This window comes from Acanthochromis polyacanthus, chromosome 20 (genome assembly GCF_021347895.1).
Source record: "Acanthochromis polyacanthus isolate Apoly-LR-REF ecotype Palm Island chromosome 20, KAUST_Apoly_ChrSc, whole genome shotgun sequence".
Lineage (NCBI taxonomy): Eukaryota > Metazoa > Chordata > Actinopteri > Pomacentridae > Acanthochromis > Acanthochromis polyacanthus.
Window position 1 is genome coordinate 24,505,110 of NC_067132.1, and position 17,555 is coordinate 24,522,664.

The following is a 17,555-nucleotide window of genomic DNA, read 5'->3' on the forward strand; positions in this document are numbered from 1 at the left end:
TGTGGATCTGACCAAAGGACAGTCGATGGCTCCACACACGTTTGAATGGCCCAACTCAGCTCCTGACTCCCACCTATTTGCTAATTTTTTTGATTATCTGGGAGTTAGGAGGCATCAGGCACTGCTAAGATGGCACTACCACATTGAACTGCAAAACTGCCTTGAAGGAAACCTGTGTTTGAAATCACCAAGAGTTAGTCCATCTGTATATACAGTTTATGGAATCACCCTTAGGTTAAGGTAAACTTTCAGTGTCTATTTGGGTCTGCTAAGGAGTGGATGATGTAAATTTCAACATCTCCCTTAGTCTGCAAACAGCTCAAAGGCCAACAGTGCATATGCTCAGCAGTCGTATGTACACATGGTCATATGGAGATATGACCCAGTGTGCATGTATGCTATGGAGTCTTTGCAGCAGATTCCAATACAAGAAATGCAGTATCACTATAATCACACTGGAGTATAATCATGAGTTTCATCAGGTCATGAGACTTCATCTTCTGGGACAACACGGTCTCACGGGGATTCGTGAAACTGTTACGTAAATTTTTTGTTTCTTTTTCGTGCGCACCAACACGATTTCGTCATGTTTTTCGTGCCGCTCACCACGAAATGTTTTTCGTGTTGCTCACAACGAAACCCGCTGTGGTAATCACAGCTGAAAGTGGTTTATACCAGCGGATTCATGACGATCTAAGCTGTCCATCGGCGTATACTGCTTGTGTGATTGCGTTTGCGGCCGCCGGCCGCCGGACATTCTTTAAATTCCTATGCAAATTGGTAAGTGTACCACCGGGTTATGGTTAGGTTATGGTTAGGTTATGGTTATGGTTAGGGTTATGGTTAGGGACGATGTCATGCAAAATATAGCGTTGGATTCGCCATGGTTTTACATTAAAAATATAATACACACATTCGTTTGAAATACGTTCTGGGTGGCACGAAAAGTCCGCCGTTTAAAATACATTGGTGCGCATTTCGTGGTGAGCGGCACGAAAAACATGACGAAATCGTGTTGGTGCGCACGAAACCGAAACAAAAATTTACGTAACAGTTTCACGAATCCTCGTGAGATCGGGCTGTCTGGGAACCATGAATATCTGTCCCAAATTTAATATTAATCCAACAGTTGTGGGTGCATTCACCCAAATCTTAAAATGTCATTGTCATTATAGAGCTTAAGAAAACTGCCCAATGATCTGTTGAAGTAATACGGTTCATCTTCTAAAGATTATGAATAAATGTGAATCAAATATACTGCGAAATCATCTAAAAGTCAGTGAGATACCAGACCAAAGTTGCGGCTCAACTGTCCAACTGACATTGTGACCTCCCCTAATAAAAGCCTGTGATAAATAATGGAACTACAGTACAAAAAGACATGCTGGGGTAATGAAACAAAACAGAAAAAAAAATGAAACGAAGAAAAGCCAGAAACCCCAAACAAAGGCCAAAGTAAAGTTGTTCAAACTGTCCAACTCTCCGATCTCTGGGGGCCCATTTTTGGTATAGAGCAGGAAAACACAGCCTCTGCAGTTTTTTAAAGAACAATGGTTAGCACTTCCTTACTGGCAACCAGACCATAGACTGTAGTAGAAGCATGAGGGCATGGTTGGCTGTGCCGTTAATAACCCTGTACAAAAAAAATATTACGAGAACATTTAAAATCCAAAAATGCAGGGAATTGGCATAGCTGTTGGTGCAAAGGATACGACTCCGAAAGACATCCCCAACACTTAAACAAGTCTGCAGCCTCCTACTGCAGACAAGCTTGCACCATTGACTAACCATTTGTTTGTCATCGGCAAACAAGTTGAAAAAAGTGGTCCATGGAGAGCAAAACTCCGGACTATTTCATAGAGCGGATCAGGCCGGGGGGCAGTCCAGCGCTCCGCATGTGCAGGATCTGCAGCACGGACCGAAAGGGCAGGGGAACTGCAGCGGAGAATTTTACATGGTGTAATGGCTGTGAATGCTTTTATGTCTCTACTAAATCACAACGCTAGCAGTGTTTTTTTTTCCTCTCCCCGTGTTTTACGGAGTGTCAGAGGCCTGTTTACTGTTTATTGGGTTTCCTGTTTGCAGCAATAGGCGTTTTTCTTGCTCATGCTTCTACTTTATAGATTTATCATTTTTTCTAGGTCAAAGCAAATATGGACATTTATGCCCTGAACGCATCGCAGATTCAGGCTGCTGTGGAGATGTCCCTGAGACGTTTAGGAGCCTTTCTTTAAATTGGATACAGAGGAGCCTCCATTTACCACAATAGGCTGGCAATCAGCTTTTGTTCTGTTCAGGAATATTTGAATGAGGTAGTACAAGACAGTCTGTACCAGAGTGACAGATTTTAATGCGCATTCATGTTTTATAAGTGTATTCTCACAGTTCACAGGGGACAAGTCATGACACTGAACTCCCATATGGGTACTGAAATGTGCTCTGTTGCCAAGGTATTCTGCAGACATCCTTGCCAATTATTGCCTTCCGTTTACAACATGTGCATGCATGCCGACGCCAGACTCTGCAGGGCTTCAACAGCAGGATTTTATCAGTTTTAAAAAGAGGCTGGCCATGAGTAAGAGATATTTATGGTGTTTTGTTTTTTTTGCGGTCTTTATTACATACTTACAAAAACACAAAACAAGCACACTCAACACATGTTTGAAGCTGGAGTGTGGGACTTTTACATTCCAAAAGGAGGGGCTAGGCAGATCTCTGTGTTTTGTGCTGGGTACTGGAGTTTTATACCCGGTGTCTGTGGGGACACTCTTGGCAATGATCGGTTTGCAAGAGCTGAAGAAGGGAGCAACTGTAGCGATGAAGATGGATGAGGTGACAGCAGCTGAGAGTACAGTGGAGCTTATGGTGGGGGAAAGAAAAAAAAAAAAAAAACAGAAAGCATCCAAGAAAGGTTTAAGATGCTGGAGTTAAAAAAGAAAGTCAGCACTACGGTGTAAAAAGAAATGGACTGATGGTGAAGACAAACACGGACTATGATTGGTGTGAAGAAGAACATGGATTTAAGGTGGATGTGGACGTTGTCTTGCTGCTTGGACGGTTTGTAAAATATTTTATGTGTGCAGTGTAGCTCTAACATTTATATAACAAGCTCATGTCAGTGTTTGTGTGTTCTCACTGCCAAAAAGTGGGGGACAAAAGTTTCACACTTAAGATTTCAGTGTATTTCACTTCGTATTTGCTAAATAAGCCATTCTACAATACAGTACTTCTATGTACACAGCTACTGGTGTATATACACTTGCTTTAAGTATAGTGCAAAACCAGTCATGACACTAAATTCAAGAATTCACCAAATGTATAAGCACATGTTTAAAAACATGTAACTGAACAACAACAAATCCTAAATGGAAACGCAAAATTATTGGTCAAAACTTGCACACTGTGATTCTAAAGTAGCTTTCATGATGCTGTGTTGAGGTATTTCATCTGTGACGTTCCTTTATCCTGTTCTGGCTGCATCCTTCACGTCAATAAATATAAATAACACGAAGTGGCTAAAAACAACACTGTAAACACAAGTGTAATAAGTATTTCACCTCATCAATTACAACACAAAAGAACGAATGGATCAGTGCTGGAATACAACAGTGACGTACAAAGGAAGCAGAAAGAAGGCTGAAAGTTTTGATTGTTTCACACTCAGATGCTCCTCAGAGGTAAGTTGTATCGTTTTGGTTCTTAAGGCAAAGATGAACTTGAGACCTGTTACATAGGAAACAGCTGAGTGTGTTTACGTGACTTAAATTGGCTGAAGTTTACTCGGTGTCGTCCCTGCCGACCTGAAACTCTGTTATCTCCTTGGCGATGCGTTCTGCTATCACCCTGCTGCTGGCCACGATGAGCCTGCGAGACATCAGATCAAATGGCCCACCTGGTTAAAAGAGAAAAATAAAACTGAGCATCAGACGTTCGTTTTTTCTCTCTCATGTTGTACGTGTTTAAATTATTAACCGGTTACTTACAAACTCTAAGCAGTGCATGCTTCAAATAAGTGTGCTAGGTGCCCCAAATGCAGTTCTCCTGAAGTTGAAACTATTTATCTATTTGCTGACCAACAGATAACTATTCTGACTATTGGATTAGACATTAAAATGCCAAACAATATCTTGTACCATCTTCTGCAATGTGAACATTTGGGTTTCAGCTGTTTTGTTTCGTTTTTTGAAGAAAACAAGCAATTAGGAAACAAAAAAAAAACCTGATACAAGATAAGTTGGTTAAGAAAAATAATCAAGTATTTTGATAATTGAGTCAGTTTTCGAGCAAATGCTGTGGGAAAAAAATCTGAAATATTTGCAATATTTAGTGTTTTTAAAGAGAACAGTTGTTAGTTTTTGTAATGTATCATTGCATATGGACTATTTGGGGAATTTTGGGGCTCTCAGTCAAAAATATGATCTCAAGCTCAGCCATTTTTTGGCTCTTTTTGTACTATACAGACCAAACAATCGACTAAATCGTAAATTCTTCAGCCCTTATTTTTTGATAAGAAACTTACTCTGTTTATAGTAATGCACTTTTAATATGGGAGGTTTAAAAGTCAAATATTAAGGCGGGTTCAATCTGAAAAAAAATCTCAATTTGTACAGCAAAAAAAGCGGCATTTAGAAGGTAGTTTCATCTCAGTGTTGTCCGTATGAACTGACAATATCCCAATATAAGGTCATGTATGGATGAATATATGACTTAGATTGAAGGTAAAAAGCATCTACACCAAAGAAAAAGTATTATGCAAGACAGATATTGGCCTTCATGTACTTGTTGCTCATTAAAAACTGGAAATTATGCCTCCATTAGTCACATTTATTGCATCACCAAATTAAAACAAGTAGAATGAAGCTAGCAGAAAGACGAAAAATGTTAGATTCTGCTCAGGATAAAAGTAGATTGTGAAGGCTGATGTCCTTTTCTCATTTTCTAATATCCCACTAAACAGGATGAGATTCTGGAGAAGAGCTCATTAGTGAGTTATGACCTTCAGTCTTTGTCCACATAAAGAGCAAACCGGTGGACACAGATGAACGTACCTCATAAATCTGCTCCACCAACTACATGAACTCCAACACGGCTTTTTAAATAAAGTCTGCATGAATCAAGGTTGTGTTTACTCTTTTAATAGCACTGCAATTGCTAAAAGTGCATGTTTGACTAGACAAACACGAGAGCTTCCTTAGCATACTAAATGTCAGGACAGCTGTTATGTCAGCAGCGCTGCGGCCCGAATTTAAGATCAAAACTCTCTGTCGCGAGTACAAAGCCAGTAATTGCCCTTTCCTCATCTGACTGCGCTTCACAGGCATTTATGAGGCGAAAGAAGGATAAAACCCAATAACAAGAAGGACTGGTAACAATAAATAATTCATAAACAATAACTTGTGTTGTGTCCTCGCTGAAAGAACAGCAGCCCGTTCGCGCCGCTTTGTTCTGTAAAGCAATCTCCTCCAGCAATCCGTCCTCTTTTCATTTCATCCAGTGACTCAGCAGCCTTTGAAAAGTTTAACTGAAGTGTTGTTTGAAGAGCTCACGGCTTCTCAGTGACTCACCTGAAATGTCCATGATTACTCCGCCGGCTTCGGTAACAACCGCTGCCCCTCCGGCCATGTCCCAGCAGTGGATGCCCATGTGGTAGTAGGCATCAGCCGAGCCGCACGCTACCAGACACATATTGACAGCTGCACTGCCCGGGGAGCGGATTCTGTGGATGGAAATGGGATGTTTGCCTCCAACTTCCAGATGCTTTGGTGAGAGTTCAAGAAGATTTTCATGAGATCCAAGCTCATCTGGGATATTATTTCTATGTTTTTCAGCAATCAATTTTTTTTCTCCTGTAATAGCGGTTTCGACTGTGGAGCGCCAGAGAGCGATATTTCCATGTTGGATTCAAATTGTCTTGTTGCCGTTTCTATATTTATACTCTCCAACAGTGGAAGGACAGCTACGGGGTGGCTTTTGTGATAAAAGAGCCACGGGAAACAGAATGTTCTGGTCACAGAGGTCAGCACTGACCACATTCATCTATCAAAAAATGTCTCGAAAACAGGAAAATAGTCATTTTCAGCATTTTTCTCTATTTTGTAAAGGCAGTAATGGAACAAGTAGCTGCAGCCACAGTGAGCTTTGCCCTGTGGTTACGAGGGAAAATACATGCTAGCACTGGGGCTGTGGTCAACCAAGGAAAATCTTTAACGACTGAAATCAATTGATTTCTCACTCGGGGAAAAAAAATCTGCACTTTATCTCTCAATTTACAAAAACATAACCACAATACACTGACTTCATGCTACCTGCTAGCCTTTTTAGCCTAAAAGAATAATAAATAAACCTAAACATCTGGTATTTGCAGCATATTAAATCATTTTAATCTTGTTTTAGCTGCCCATATTCATATGGTTTCTGAAAATAGAATTATATCACCTAGTGATCCCAACGCAAGAACTCGTGAGAAGCTAGCCTGCTGTTTTTCAACGCTTTGCCACGTTGAGCTGTGACTCAACTTTCTGCCCATCTGTCTGAACAAAATGCAGCCGTGGGATAATAATAATAATAATAATAATGCATCGAATTTATATAGCGCTTTTTAGGTCACTCAAAGACGCTTTACAAGACAGACAGATGATTGTTTTGACACAGTGTCAGTGAGTTTGGAGCTGTGCGAGAGTAAACAATCAGTTATAAAGGTAAATAGCTAGACCTGTGTAGCTTGTTAAAAGCAGTCTCTGTTAATTTGCATGAGTTCAAAGCTGCCAAATGCAGGCGTGTTCACAATTATCCTGTTGAAAAATAACTAAAATAGTACATTAATCCTGTAAGGCAGTGCTTCCCTGCAGCAGAATTTACGCCACCAATGAGAATTTGGTCAGATAAGAGCTTATCAATGACCAACTAGTCAACATTAAGACTACAGCTCTAACTTCATGAATACAACAATTCACCACTTGTTCATTTGTCGTGTTTCTGACAAAGCATCAGCTCAGAGTGTTTGCTGTGGTATTAAACTACTAGTAAGGCATGTAAGGATTGAAGCTTAAGCACATAGTTACCCATGTACAGGGATGGTGAGGATGGTCCTGATGTTGGCCAGCATTGTTTTGAACTGCTCAGGATCTTTCTTGAAGCCCATTTCTGTCAGCACCAGAGACTGGCTGATATCTTGGAGGGAAACAAAAAAAAAAAGAAAAAAAGAAAATGATCATTCATCAAACAGAAAATTCAGAATTACTGTGAGTTCTTGTTCCAGGCAAAGAATCTTGGCTCCACCTGGTGGATTTCTGTACAACTGCAGCTTTAAAGTGTAGTGGGATTACAAATATTTACCCTCTTGTCCAGACACTTTGATAGGAGATCCGTTGCAGAAGGCTCCCTTTCCTTTCCGTGCTGTGTACATTTTGTCCTCGATGCAGCTGTAGACGATCCCAAACTCTATCTGAGGACAAGAAGCAGTGCAGAAAACAGCAGTAATTATGATGATGTGGGCTAAAAATAGAGCAGCAGCTGTTTAAAAAGGAGAACTCCCCTGTACTGCTCTGTGTAAATTCACAGGGCTGCTATCATGGTAATGTTTGTATAATCAAGATATCACAGTGCGATTAGCGTAGAATAAATCCTACCTCTTTCTTCACTGTGAAGCCGATTGATACGGAGACAAACGGGAACCTGCCCAAAAGAAATTTACAATATAAAACATCCAGTTAAAGAACTCCCTCTAGATTTAGGCTCAGAGGAACTAATTCCTATTATCAGTTCAGTTTCATCTGGGTTGTCTAATTATCCCTGACAGAGAGGACAATCCACAAGAGAACCTAATTAAAAGATAAAAATAGTGAAGGAGCGACAGAGATAGAGCAAATCTGGCGCGGTATCGGGCTTCTCAAGGGCTCTTACAGTATTTAATCTCGGGCGGTAGTACCTGTGGACAAAGTTGGTGGTGCCGTCGATGGGGTCGATGATCCAGGTGGGGTTGTCGGTGAGAGCGCTGGGGGCGCCTGCTGCTACCGACTCCTCACCTATGACGCTTCAAAACAACACAGGAAAGAAAGTAAAATCAACAAATGGAAGCCTTCTGATTTGCTGAAGAAAATGTGGTCATCTAAATGCAAACCAGTACCAGATTTTCTGGGATAGTTCTGTTATTGAAGTACACAGTGCACGATAATACATATTCAGATGTGGAATACAACTAGATCATGAAAAAATGGCTATTATGAAGGAGTCCAGAATTAAACAAGCGGATGGACGTTGCAATGAATATTTATGAAATAGAAAAGTTAACAATTCTTTGTCAATTTCTCACTGGGAAAAATGGGTCAACTATGCAGCATCTCTACATGTCCACTAGATCCGGCCATTTCCCGCATCCTATTCATTGTCCATGTGAAACGCACCGCGTTGCATGCTGGTCCGGTTGTGGTGCGTCTCTTCGGACGCAGCTCATTTCCAAAAAGTAGACTGGACTTCTACTTTCTGCAAATTCGATGCGGCGTGTGGAGTTCCGACGCATGGTGAAACTTCTGTCAAACGTCTAAACTAGCCATCGGTGAACTAAAATGAGGACAGATTCAGCTGCTGCACAGGCTATTTCTCGCCTCAAATGCTTTCAGAAATACTTTTCGCTGAAGTGTTTTTGTAATACAAGAGAAAGTTTGCGACCGAGCCGCCGTGTTTGCATGTTTGAAACCCAGGAGCAGACAGAACCCGAGTCGATGCGTTTAAGAAGAACGTCAGCAGGAGATAAACACCGTCTGCTGGTCTCAATTACATGCACACCAAGTGGAAGATTTTCAGATGTGGCGTGTCTACATGCAGGTAAAACGCATCCAGTGAACACGTAGCATTAGGTCTGATCATTAGTTTGTCAACTGATGAAGAAACTGTACCATCTGTGTGCATGGAGTTGTAGTTTTTTTTTCATGCATCACATGATCTCAACTGAACTAAACTCAAATTATTAATAACTTTACACTTTATAAGTATCTTGATTTTCTTTCAGTATTAGGTACAGTTTCGGCTACAATTGAGACACAGCTGCAGCAGTCCTCTCTATTTTTTCCTTTACTTCTTGGCAGTTTAGTGTCTATTGTGGACATTTATATTCTGCATTTGCACATTAGGAACATTTTACATGTGGATCACAATAATTTAAGACTTTCTAGATTTATATTTTGACAACTTTTAAAAATAAATAAATAAAAAAGTAAAGAATTCTATTTTTTAGCAGCAGTTATATCTTAAGATTACAAGTAAAAAAATGCTTAAAATTTAAATTAGCTTAACAATTCAAGGCACAATATTGGCAGCTGTTTTTTTTTTATTATTTCTTGCTTAATTTTGTTGATACTGCATCAGTATTTCCAATGCTAACATCCTGCCCAAAGTAAAGCTCGGAACAAAGCTATGAAGATGTTCGATTCATCCCAAACTACTATGCACACTGCCAATAAAATGAGCAAACTGAAAGAAACAAGTAAGAGAAACAAAGCACCGAATAACATGAAACACTTCCAGAACAGTATGAGAACAAGGACTGCGTTTGCGTTAGATCCAGTACCTGTGTGTGGGATACTTTTCCTTGATGGAAGATATAATGAGCTGCTCCACTTTCTGGTCCGTCTCGGTCACCAGGTCAACCGGCGAGCTCTTCTGCATGACGGCCATGTCCCTCTGGAGCGCATCACGGATCATCTGGCAGACACACAGCGAGCGGAGAATCATTGGATGACTGACTACATCTGCTGCTTTAATTAGCGTAACACGTTATATTGTTGGCAGCGATGGGGCCACAGATGTCAAGGTGTTGAGGCTCCAAAATCTGTATACCCTTATAAGTCGTCTCTGTTGTGTCTAGGTAACAGCGCTGCTCAAAAACTGAAGTAGCGCTGCAATTTACAATTATTTGTAATGTCGATTATCTTTTGATTATTTTCTTAAATAATTAGTTAGCCGTTTTGTTTATAAAATGTCTGAAAATATCTTGCTTTGTTCACAACAGAAAGACATCAAATTTCTGTTTAAAAAGGAGTAAAGAAAGCAGAAAATATGAAAATTCAAGAAGCTGGAATCAAACATTTTTGACCATATTTTCTTAAAAACTACTCAAACTAATTAACTGACCATCAAAATAGTTGACATCTAATCAATTTAGATTTGCACCTGTGTGGAAACTCTTCCACCACAGGTTTCATGAGAAATATTATTGTGATAAACAGCCAAACTCTCTTTTGTTTCTCAGGTTTTATGTCATTTAGTGATATGCTGTACGTCAACATTACATCTTTCGTTCTTTAGTGTGATTACGTGTAAGCTCCTTTTTTGTTCCACTCTGAGCAAGACTTCCTGGCACTTACAATAAAGTGCGTTTCCTCTATATTTTTCATCTTTAAGAGTGTTCTCTTACCTCCCCAGCCTTTTTGGTGACATCCACACAATAATCCATGCACTCCTGCCACGGGTCACTCATGTTGATGTGGAAGATGAGAAGATTTATTCACAAAATACGGGCTGAAGACACCTGCAGGAAGAAGCACGACTGTCCTGATTCAAAGTAACATCCAGCTCGCTTTGTAACAGCTCTTACATATCCAAGCCAGTGAGCTAATGGCTGAAAATCAGCTAGGTTGAGTAATTATGAAAGAAAATCAGTTAGTAGCATAAATTAGCTTCCTACGTTAGCTATTAGCATTTACAAGGGGACAGCATGAATACAAACGTGGTGAGCTTAATGAGAATAACGGCTACTAACACAGCAATAACATTTTTACCAGGCAGCTACATAAGGGATTTTACCTGCGCTGTTAAAAATAGATAAAGTACTACACAGTCACAATGAGCTAAAGCTAATTCCACCCACCTCCGGACTCAGTACCTTCTCAGTCAGTGATGACATTTGGCCACAAGTGGGTGGGACTAAAGGAATCGCTCACTCTCATTGGTCAATCAGTACAAGGAAGTTCAAATCTTCTCTCTCATTGGCTACAGGGTTGTCATGTGTCTTTACAAGAACCAATAAACTGCCTCCAAGAGAGGAAGGACTCTGAGTTTAATTTAGTTGTAAAACAACTTTTACTGTCCTGAATTTTGAAGAAGTGACTTCAAAAATAGGTAAATTTGTGCAAATAGGAGTTTTATATATCACTCATCAATGTTAGATTTATAAATAAGTCGGTACTTCTTTCCAGGCAACTGCCACAGTCGAGCATAAAATCTCTGCCTGTCTAAAACCGTTTAAATTACCTTAAATTTAAAGTAAAAGTGCCTTTTTCCTTGGGCACGAAGAAAACAACGTGCTAAATGAGCATAATATTTAGGGAAAACAGGAATGCAATTGATATGTATTAGTTGTCTTCCTGTGATAAGGTGGTAAATTGAGAATCTGATTCATATATCAGCTTGTTTAAAAATAATAAATTTAAGTTATGGGTGGTGTGTCGTTTATATCTGAATTTGTATGAGTGTACTGTGTGTTTATGTGTATGTGGAAGAAAAATCTACTGAGTACAGTGACAAGAAACTGTAAATCCGCTGGGGTACTTTAGATTTAAGTAATAAAGTGTCTTCAGGGAAATTTTACTAACTTATTGTGGTTATTATAAGGGCTCATTATGCATGTTTTATCATTTTCTTTTTTCAGAAACTATCCAGATCATTCATAATGTCATATTATAGCACATGCAGATTTTTTTATATGTAAGTTTTTACATGCAGAAAAAATCGTAATGAAATAGTAAATAAATAAATTGAATAAATTGGTTTCAGTAGAGACATCTTTTCATAATTGTGTAGGGGGAGATAAAAGGATACTGTATGAACAAGAAATTACAACAGAAATCATGTTATTAATAAATGAAGGACTCGTCTCAATGGCTCCTCAGGGTTGTAACTGTGAATACATTTGTTGTAAATACAAAAATATTTTTCTCGCCAACACTTAGTCAGACAGACAAACCAGTTGTATTGCTGCAATACAATTGCACTTGTATTGCAATTGTGCTGTTTCATTTGATAGACACTACAACTCACTGCAGTAAACACATTTAGTACAATTCAACTAAGATAAAGAGTTGTTAATTTGGACTCAACATGCCCTCTCTGTGCCTTTTTGGGCAGCAAAAAGCTCAAACTAGAGTTTCTGGTGGCTTTGGATCAGACTTGTACAACGTGTAGAAGGGAATTTTGGACTGTTCTTCCTCACCATGAGGCTTCAGCTCAGAAATGTTCTCATGGATTTCTGGTTTGAACGGCTCTCTTGAAGTGTCTGGGCTGCTCCAAAGGGCAGCTTTTCTCTCCCTGAAGTCACTCTGCAGCAGATGTTAAAGGGCATTTTCCTGCTGCCCTGCTTGTCTACTGAACTGACATTATGCTACAAGAAAAACCTTCCTCTTGTCGATGGGAAGCTCTCCAGAACCTAGATCACGATGCTGCCACCAGCATGCTTCACCTTTGGGATTAAGTTTTCATGTTGTTGTGTGTGGTATCCTTCTTTATACCTCACATTATGCTGCGATCAAACAATTCAATTCTTTGTTTTGTCATTCACTGAACATTATCCTTGTGGTGTTGTGGAGCATTAAGGTCCTCCATGTGACCATCCACCATAATTTTCATACTAGGGGGCGGCATAGCTCAGTGGGTAGAGTGGCCGTCTTGTAACCGGAGGGTTGCCGGTTCGATCCTCGGCCTGTTGTGCTCGTGTCGAAGTGTCCCTGAGCAAGACACCTAACCCCTAATTGCTCCTGATGGGGTCGTGGTTAGCGCCTTGCATGGCAGCTTCCGCCATCAGTGTGTGGATGGATGAATGTGATGTATTCTGTAAAGCGCTTTGGGTACCTTGCAGGTATAGTAAAGCGCTATATAAATACAGACCATTTACCATACTGTTCACTCCAGGGAGTCTTTTAAACCTTTTGCTGTTCCCTGGGCTTCTTCTTTTTTTTTTTCTTACCTCATTGAGCATTCTGTATTGTGTGTCATCTAAGCTGCACTTCAATAGAGAGTAGCCACAGTACCAAATCCTTTTATACACAGTTCGTCTGACTGTGGACCGATGAATATCTAAGCTCTTTGAGATTGTTTTGCAACTCTTTCCAGCCTTATGCAAATCAACTATTACTAATTAGAAATATTCAGAGATGTTTTTTTTCTTGGCATGCTTCACATCAGCAGATGCTTTGAATGCAGCTGTAACCTCCAGTCATCTGTCACTGACTGGACTCTTGCTTTGCCAACTCATGGCTCTAAATAGCTTTTTTTCCTGATGCTTTTAGGGCTGTGGATATTTGAATGATATATTCAGCATCGGCAAACAACACAATTTCTTGTGTGTTATTAGTTCAGACAGATTGTGATAGATTGTTCATAACTGTGATTTAGATGAAAGGCTAATAGACTCACAAAAGTGAAGAAAAAGGAGTTCAGAGGCTTCACATACTTTTTCAGGCCACTGTAAATGTAATTTTAAACGCCAGTGAAGTCAATGATACTGAGGTGTACAAATGAGTCAAAAAAAGAAATCTGTATGCTTCCTTTTCATTCAAACTGTCTTTTTCTTCTTTTCGAAGAAAAGAAGATCCACTTCCACTACTGGGAGGCTGTGCAGCTAGAGCCTGGACGGATGCTGCATAAACAACATTCAGTGAGCATCTTTGTCCTGTTGTATTTTGGGTTTATGCTACACTTTCTTATTTGATATAATTTCCTTCTTCAGATTTGTGTGGCTGCACAGTGACTCAGTGGTTAGCTTTGTCACCTCTCATAGGTCGAAGATCCCCGGTTTGCCTGGGATCATTCTGTGTGGAATTTTCATGCTCTCCCTGTGCATTAGTGGGGTTTCCCCACGTACTCCAATTTCCTCCCACAGTCCAAAACATCCATCCATTCTCTGTACACCGCTTTATCCTCACTAGGGTCGCGGGGGGTGCTGGAGCCTATCCAACTGACTCGGGTGAAGGCAGGGGACACCCTGGACAGGTCGCCAGTCTGTCGCAGGGCTACATATACAGACACACAATCACACTCACATTCACACCTACGGGCCATTTGGAGTCATCAGTTAACCTCAGCATATTTTTGGACTGTGGGAGGAAGCCGGAGTGCCCGGAGAAAACCCACGCATGCACAGGGAGAACATGCAAATTCCATGCAGAAAGATCCAAGGCCCACCCTGGGAATCGAACCGGGGATGTTCTTGCTGCAAGGCGACACTGCTAACCACTTCTGCACTGTGCAGCCCAGTCTGAAACATGCTGAGGTGAATTGGTGATTCTGAATTTTCCATAGGTGTGAATGTGATTGTCACTGTGTAGCCCTGTGATAGACTGGGTGTCCCTGCCTTTGCCTTAAGTCAGCTGGGGATAGCTCCCCCATCCCTAATGAGGATTAGGCAGTGTAAGTAGGTGTAATGGATGGATGGAGATTTCATGTGCAGAATTTTAATGCAACAGTATAAGGGTTTCCCACTGTTGTGCATTGTCCAAGTTAGATACCTTTTTTTTTTTTTAAATCAAATCACAGCTATACCACATTTGCATTAATTTGATTATAAAATAAGTTGAAATTGTTTAAAACTCAGTTATAGTAATGTAACACACCCTCTAGTTGGTGAAAGTTTAAAAAAAAAAAAAGAAGCTATGTCTCAACATACAACACAGCCCATGATGAAGTAGAGCCAGTTTGGCTTTTTTTGTATTCATTTTTTGTTAATAGTTACCACTTAGCAGTATTAATCTGCAAATCTACAGAGCAACATGTTACAGCAGATTCAGAGGCTCAAATGCAGGTAAATGAGAAGACAGACAAGATTTATTGTACAGAGTAAGCCAGAATCAAAACAGGAAACGGAATTCAAAACCCAGAGACAGAATTCAAGATAATGCTAAAGGCATAGCGGAACTAGACCCCCCCCCAGAGGGATAGCGGATTAAGTACAAGATTTAACAAAACCAAAGGTTATCCCACTTATGGTAACACCAAGGCAGGAAAACAAAGAAACATGAACCCCAAGTAACTAGTGTCCTAGTCTGGACAGAATCCAAACATTTCCACATATCCTAAGCAGAAAGGCACAAACCCATAATCAATAAACAACTCTATTGTTTCGCCTAGCTTGAGCGAGAACTTAACTGTCTCTCGGGCAATAATGAATCCGGAAACCAGCAACTCCCAGTAGCAGATGTTACAAAGCCAACTGATGGTATTTTGGCGTAGAGGGAAAGTGAACTGCAACGGTGGAATTCCAGCCAAACAGAATGGTGTCCTCAGTAGTATGCCAGGCGAGAATCAGCACTGAACATCATAAACAGGATTAGCGCAAGTATAAGGACAAAATGGCTCAGACAGTTCTGGTCACAACACTAACTGTTTGTAAGGAGACAGTCCAGCATCAAATGACGAGTTGAGTCAAGCCAGGCTGCTTGATTAGGCGACTCCCACCTGCACACAATCAGCTGATTGGAATCACCTCCACCTGCTGCCAGCCTCTGCCACACACCGAGAGAGAGAAAGAGACGAGCACTGCCACCGAATCACAGCCTCCAGATGTAACTGTAACACAACATCATGAAAATAACACAATTTTGTTTAACACTGGTATAAATTCAAATGTACACCAATCACCCACAACATTAAAACCACCTGCTGAACTTTGTGTAGGTTTAAGAGCTTTTTTAGTGGATGGTGCAGGTTAAAATAACCTCCACATGAACAGCAGGTTATTGCATTTTAACAAGATTATCAGTGATTAAATCACTTTGCCAATCAGTAGTTTTATCATTATATAACACATAGTACCTCTACTTAACGTGTTTTTTTGTGGAGTTTTAAACAAATCCTTGGTATCAGGATCAAATTTATGGTAAGAAATTTGTGTACGAGGGGATACCATGATGAAAACTCATTATAAAGGATCGCCTTGTTTTACAAACTGCTGTTGCACATATTAATAAACACAAAAAGCCTCTTTAGGCCAAGAGATGGCAGCAGCAGCACTGTAAGTGATTAAACATAGCTATGGTGGCTGCTTCTTCCTCAAATATGATGTTGTGTGGAGTTTTTTTTTAAACTGCTGCAGGCAGTTTAGAGTGTTATAACCTTTAATTGATGGTAAATGATCCGTGTCAAAACCTGTTCCCATTGACCTAAAAAGCTTGAGATGCACATTCTTTGATGTGTAATTACTCTTTACATAAACCCCAACACTAACAAGGTGGTTTTGGTTGTTTTAGCTGAGAATATTTGCTACTTATAGCCTGGCAAATGTGATTACCTCCTTGCCTGCTTTGTTTTTGGAAGCTGGTCTCATAAAACACTTCAAGGAGTGTGAGGCCTGAGTAGCTTGTGAGGGGATATCTGTCATTATTTTGTGCTAGTTTCAGCCATAAACAAAAGAACCAAAGATGCTTGAGAGGAAAACTTTAGACGACAGTGCAGCACAGATCAAATGTGACTGGAGTGTTGTGCTCAGTGGCACTCAAGCGCCACACAGGCTTCTTTCCTTCAGCCAGTAAATCACTCTACAGTCAGCTTATTGGTTCCTCTCTACCTCACAGTAAACTCCAGAGGAGGACAATTAATCGTAAAATCGTACTTCTCCAATGAAGGAAGGGGAAATTGCATCAAAAATGACGGTGAGAATCAAGATAGCGGCTTCTTGAGTAAATGCAGGATAACGTCCGTATGCGTGCAAACGACTTTCCCAGCTTCTCACTGTGAAATATTACACATTCTGCTCTAAACATAGACAGAACTTGTTTTGTTAGTGTGACATCGTCGCCATCAAGGTTGAACTAATGACTGAGGTGTTATCAGTGCTGTATAAATGTACTAAAAAGCTGACTTTTTGGAAGCAAAATCAAAGCAAACTTCACTCCTCTTCATGTGTCTGTTGAAATTGATTGGGCTATTGCTTAAACGTGGCATAAAAGCAGTAGTGTTTGGATATTTATTGTTAATGTCTCTCTCTAGGGAATAATTAAACCTCTAAAAACTCATATCCGTGTATCAAAATGCATATTTAGACTTTTTTTTTAAGATCCATCCTTCAAATTGTCAGGATTGGTTGTTTAGGTTTGTTACATATGAAACCCTGTAAGCACAGAAATATTTTGCTCATGATCTGTCTCCCAGCATACAAAAGAAAAACACCAATCAACATGTTAGCTAGATAAAAAGCTTGATTGCTTACTGCATGGGTATTTTCCCAGAGATTTCCAAGAATAATGGCACATTTCAGTCAATATTGAATTTAGCGTTTGCTCTCCTAATCTAACAGCCACATCTCTCACCTGAAGGTCTGTAGTAAGTTTTGTGCTTTATAAGCATCTTATTCTGTTGCTGCTTAACCTCAGAGCATTTTTTCTCTGGTCAATAAGCTCAGACAGTCCTGCGGAGACACTCTGTTCTCCTGTGCAGAGTGCTAATAACGTCATTAGCTTTAAAAACACCAGGGCAAAATCCCATCCATACTGTCTTACAGATTTAACCTCGAATGGCCTTTTTCTGAGAAATTCCAAATCATCATTTTCTTTAAGCAGCTAATGAGATGTCTG

General features: G+C 40.1%; 1 protein-coding gene across 2 annotated transcripts; it reads right to left on the reverse strand.

Annotated features, from left to right (window-relative positions):
- Nucleotides 1-2,330: 2,330 nt before the first annotated feature.
- Nucleotides 2,331-10,919, reverse strand: LOC110950937 (inositol monophosphatase 1). Of its 2 annotated transcripts, none has more exons than XM_022193806.2 (9): nt 10,865-10,919; nt 10,412-10,525; nt 9,566-9,699; nt 7,928-8,032; nt 7,629-7,674; nt 7,336-7,444; nt 7,062-7,170; nt 5,565-5,716; nt 2,331-3,892 (listed from the first exon to the last, which is right to left on the reverse strand). In XM_022193806.2, exons 2-9 carry the CDS (start codon nt 10,472-10,474, stop codon nt 3,777-3,779), a joined length of 834 nt encoding a protein of 277 aa, XP_022049498.1. In that variant the 5' UTR covers nt 10,475-10,525; nt 10,865-10,919; the 3' UTR covers nt 2,331-3,776. The 2 variants fall into 2 exon arrangements, with proteins under 2 accessions (XP_022049498.1, XP_022049499.1); XM_022193807.2 differs by having other exon boundaries at nt 10,801-10,901.
- Nucleotides 10,920-17,555: the final 6,636 nt, after the last annotated feature.

What these genes read in the sequence shown, in the direction of transcription:
- LOC110950937 (XM_022193806.2), bottom strand. Translation starts at nt 10,474, where the DNA reads ATGAGTGACCCGTGGCAGGAGTGCATGGATTATTGTGTGGATGTCACC. An exon ending in TCACCAAAAAGGCTGGGGAG is followed by an intron (nt 9,700 to 10,411) that starts GTAAGAGAACAC and finishes TGTGTCTGCCAG; the next exon opens with ATGATCCGTGATGCGCTCCA. An exon ending in ACCACCAACTTTGTCCACAG is followed by an intron (nt 7,675 to 7,927) that starts GTACTACCGCCC and finishes TCTTTTGGGCAG; the next exon opens with GTTCCCGTTTGTCTCCGTAT.